Raw genomic sequence first — 4647 nt, 5'->3', positions numbered from 1 at the left:
ACAATGGAGTATCCAGCGTCGCAGGCTGCGGTGACGGTCTCAAAGAAGTGTAGCTGACAGCTATTTAAGGATCTTTGAGATAAGGATCCATACTGTCAGTCATCTATGGCGTTTGCAGCTAGGAGAATCCAGATTAACGGGCCTTTGACCAGACGTTCAAGGGTTCTCAGTAGGAGGGAGGTATGGTGGATTCCCCTGTAGTTGGAAGGAGTTTGTCTACATCCGGATTGAAAATGCAGGTAGATTATAGATTTCTTCCGCTGGGAGGGGACGATTCCATAGATTGAAGAGTGGGCGAAAAGATTTAATACAAGGATTCCGATATCTTGGCTACCTTGTTTCAGGATACGGAGTGGAAGGCCGTCGGCCCCTGGCACAACAGAGTCCTTAATCTTCAGAAGAAGGGAAGAGACATCAGCTAGGGAGGGGAGATGGTTACTGGTAGTCGGGTGTTTGTCCTGACCGTTCACAATTTGGAGGTAAACAGCTGTGGGTATGGGTNCTCCTCTGTAGTTGGAAGGAGTTTGTCTACATCCGGATTGAAAATGCAGGTAGATTATAGATTTCTTCCGCTGGGAGGGGACGATTCCATAGATTGAAGAGTGGGCGAAAAGATTTAATACAAGGATTCCGATATCTTGGCTACCTTGTTTCAGGATACGGAGTCGAAGGCCGTCGGCCCCTGGCACAACAGAGTCCTTAATCTTCAGAAGAAGGGAAGAGACATCAGCTAGGGAGATGGTTACGTTACTGGTAGTCGGGTGTTTGTCCTGACCGTTCACAATTTGGAGGTAAACAGCTGTGGGTATGGGTTTGGTGTTAGGAGTAAAGGGTGATTAGCAGCTGGCGAAGTAAGCGTTTAAATGGTCAGATATGTTGACAGGATCAATGGTGGGGCCACTGTCTGTGGAAAGCAGACAAGTGATTGAGTGGCTGTTTGGGGTGCAACGCCTACGGAACAGTCGGCTGAGTAATTTGGATTGGAAGTGAGATCTGAGGATGGCGTTCTCTTCTCGGCGTTCGAGAGATACCCGCAAGGATTCTCGGTCACTAGAGAGTTTGTTGATGAGAGTAAGCGGTGAGAAATCACGAGATTTCCGATATTCTCTACTAGCCCGGTGTATTTCGGGTTTGGAGTAGGAAGACGAGATACAGCTAAAGGTCGTAGAGGTGGGGCTGCACGTGGCTTCGGAGGGGTCATTGCTGTGGTGGAGTAGGTAGTTACTGAAAAGGGATCCCAGGCATATAGTACGCAGGTTTCCAGAGGGGCGGGACTTGATAGGGTCTGGGATTACGTAATGGTAGTTGTGGTTTAGAGACCCTGCCAGGTAACTGAATTGCACGGCTAGAGGGGCTACAGATGTGCTTATGAGGAACTACAGATTTGGTTAGGTTTTTAGAAGGGCGAAGAGCAGAAGCTCGGAGAGTTGGTACAGGAGAAGGGGTTACGGTGCGGGGCTTGGACAGCAGGTGCTTGAGTCCAAGGAAGCGCTTTGGTGGGGAGACACGATGTGTCATTAGGTCAGGAGGTCTTGAGTGAGAAGCTGTGCTATCATTCTCCACCACAGCCTCATGTGGGCTGATTAGTTACCATATCTCCTAAATCAGCAGTCGATCTCGTTGGCGTGGTGGAGGTCGGAGATAACATTTGTGGATGCTCAGAGATAGGAGTGGAGGGCCCATGGTCATGAGCGTGGGGTACAGGACCTGGGTCCAACAGACAGTTTTGTGTGTCATTGTGGCACTCGTCAGCGCAAGTACTGGTGGGTGACGATGCAACAGGTTCCGGTGACTTTTTGGTAAGCTGTCTTCGCATTCTTGTACAAGCATCTTTAAGTTTCAAGGTATGGAATTTTTTGGTAGATGAGAGAAGAGCCCGGGCTGTTAGCTGACGCGCAGCATCGTTTTCATCCCGGAATTGCATTACTACCGGGCAGCACATGGATGTTTTCGACTTTCGGAGCCGCCGAGCCGTGCACATGGTGCCCAACATGCCACATGCTGTCAAGATGGCAGTTCTGGTGTGCTCAAGCGGGGTTCGATCAGGTGCGTTGAATACTAAGACCTGGTGCCGACATTCGATGCGTTGACAAATCTCTGACGCAATCGTAACAATTAGAGTAGACGCTTTTTCTAAGTTTGTAGGATCACACGTTTCATCAGGATTTAAGAGACATGCAATCGACTGTATGGTTCGCAAGGAAGACATTTCACTTTCCATATTGTGTAGTCGGATTCTGAGGTTTTTCAGGTCTTTCAGGACCTGAGATTATATTGGTAGCTGTGAGGGGAGAGTACTGCCAGGTTATGGAAGCAAAGGCATGTCGGTTAGGACTACTGAACAATCTGTGGTCGTCTGTGGTACAGTTTTTGCCGGCCCCGATGGATGTGGGGGTTGGGAGCTGGGTCTTCTGGCTACGACCCGCCTCTTTGGTAATACCTTGGAGATAGTTGATGGGGATTCGGGGTCTGGCAACCGCTTAGAGGAGGAAGATGGGAGCGGTGTCATAATGAAATACTTCGAAGTAGGTTGAGGAACAGTAGTGTAAACTTTGCGATGAGTGGTGTCTCCGGTCAGGAACAAAAAATCAGTTGATGGAAAAAGTGATATTCAGGAATAACCGAATCGGTGGGCAAATGGCAGCACGTCGTCAGGGACGACTATGCAGAAGGTTAAACGCGTTGGGGACTGACACCTATTAAGCCTACTGAAGAAGGGAGACCTGTTTAATTCTGTGACCGCAGATAATTAGGCATCCCTGGTGAATAAATAATCACCTAGTATAAAAAATGGTTAAAGACCTATGGGTGGGTTATAATTAAAAAACGTTTCTACAACACCTGACCTTGAAATTTCGGTTTCGCGGTGGAGCGTCGAAGACCAAAGTGTATACGCGTGAATTCGAAAAGACCAAACGTTGTTGCGAGCTGTTTTAGGAATGTCGTCCGGGGCTACGGGTATGTGGCTGTATGCTCGTATGAGGTCGAGTTTGGAGAAGATGTTTGTGTGGCATAGGGTATACTTGAGAAATCGTGGATATGTGGGATGGGATACCTGTCTGGGATAGTAGCGTTGTACAGTGAACGGTAATTCCCACAGGGTCTCCAATCACCTTTAGATTTCTTAGGTACCATATGTAGGGGTGATGACCAATGAGTCGATGAGAGGCGGATGATGCCGAGTTTGAGCATGCGTTCGAACTCGTGTTTTGCGATTTGTAGCCTATCCTGATGAAGTCGGCGGGTATGGACAGGTGGGCCTCTCGTCTGAAAGTGGTGAATGACGGAATGAGTGACCGGTTGGGTGTACTGATATGGATGAGTAAGGGTTGTAAAATCCCCAAGTATGTCAGCAAAATGTGAATCCGGTAAGATAACTCGGATACCTGTAGATGAAGTTGGGGCACTAATTCCGTTGACTGAGAGGGAAGTAAGCGTGTCTAAGAGACGTTTGTGTCCCACGTCGACAGATAGATTGTGATGGGTCAGGAAATCTGCACCGATGATGGGTGTTTGGACGTCGGCCAAAAGGAAAATCCACTTGAATGCACGTCACAATCCAAGGTCAAGGGTGAGGGAACGTTCGCCGTGTTTAGCGATGCGGGTACCGTTAGCGGCTTGTAAGGAGAAAGACGGAGAATTGGGAAGTGGATTCTTATGTGGTAGCACACTAACTTCAGCTCCCGTATCTACGAGGAAACGTAGACAACTTGAACGATCGGTGACGTGGAACAGGCGACTAGTGCGAGGAGGGCCACAGACAGTCGTCGCCGTTACTGACTGACCGGGTTGTTTAGAGGGGTGTTGGAACTTGGCTTGAAGGAACAAGTTGGTTGACACTGCGATCGGTCAAGGCATCAAACTTGGCTTGTAGGTGCGATATAGAGGCAAGAAGCCGGTCGGAATCTGTAGTGGGCGCGGGGGGAACGGAGTTTATGGGGTTACTGAGGTATGTTTCGTGTATCTTATCCGCCATCCGGGCTAACTGCTCCAAGCTGTGGTCATCAACGAAGGCGCTGGTGACGTGAGGTATGGAGGGTGGGAGTTTGTCGAGCCATGGTTGGGCCATGAGTTCCACCGCTAGCTTACGGCCGCAGAGGAGAATGAGCATGTAGTAAAGCAGTTGTGATGGCGATCCGTCCCCAAGTTCGCCAGTGGTGAATAGATCCCGAAGCATTTTGTTTTATGATTTCCCTGTCCTACATATGACGGCCGCTCGAAGGACTTCACACGTATTTTCCTTGGGAATATCGTCCAATAGATCTTCCATTTCTGTTGCTACATCACAATAAAGATGCTGGACAACATAAAAAATTGCGTGGCTTGAGAAGTTGTCCGCCAGTAATAAAAACGGCCTCCACCTCGTGAAACCATAACCTGGGTTTGCGTGGATTGTAGTCTGGTAAGCGTACGCTAATCGCATTCTCGATTAAATCCACTGAATGAAAGTGTGCTTCCATAAGTACCGGGCAAAAGAGACAAAATTACGACGAATTGAAAGGAAAAGCTTTCAAAAAATATCTAGAAATACTCGGGCTCACCAAATTTGTAGTGGTCTGGCTACCCAATAAGTTAGTTTACCAGGAGTGTGACAAAGAAATAAAAATAATTACGCTAGGTCGGGTATACAAAAATAAAGAGGTCAGA

The 4647-nt window shown here is 48.3% G+C and overlaps 1 protein-coding gene across 1 annotated transcript in view; it reads right to left on the bottom strand.

Moving 5' to 3' along the window:
- Window positions 1-2209, bottom strand: part of T265_08678 (hypothetical protein) — a gene marked incomplete at both ends in the record, with an annotated part of 28491 nt that extends 26282 nt beyond the window's left edge. The window contains one exon of the mRNA XM_009174549.1: window positions 1592-2209. Within this exon, the coding sequence (XP_009172813.1) occupies window positions 1592-2209 (618 nt within the window). The remainder of the gene's footprint in view (window positions 1-1591) is intronic.
- Window positions 2210-4647: the final 2438 nt, after the last annotated feature.

This window comes from Opisthorchis viverrini (assembly GCF_000715545.1).
Source record: "Opisthorchis viverrini unplaced genomic scaffold opera_v5_235, whole genome shotgun sequence".
NCBI classification, from domain to species: domain Eukaryota; kingdom Metazoa; phylum Platyhelminthes; class Trematoda; order Opisthorchiida; family Opisthorchiidae; genus Opisthorchis; species Opisthorchis viverrini.
The sequence above is the reverse complement of the archived record's forward strand: the minus strand, read 5'-3'. Positions and strand labels throughout refer to the sequence as shown.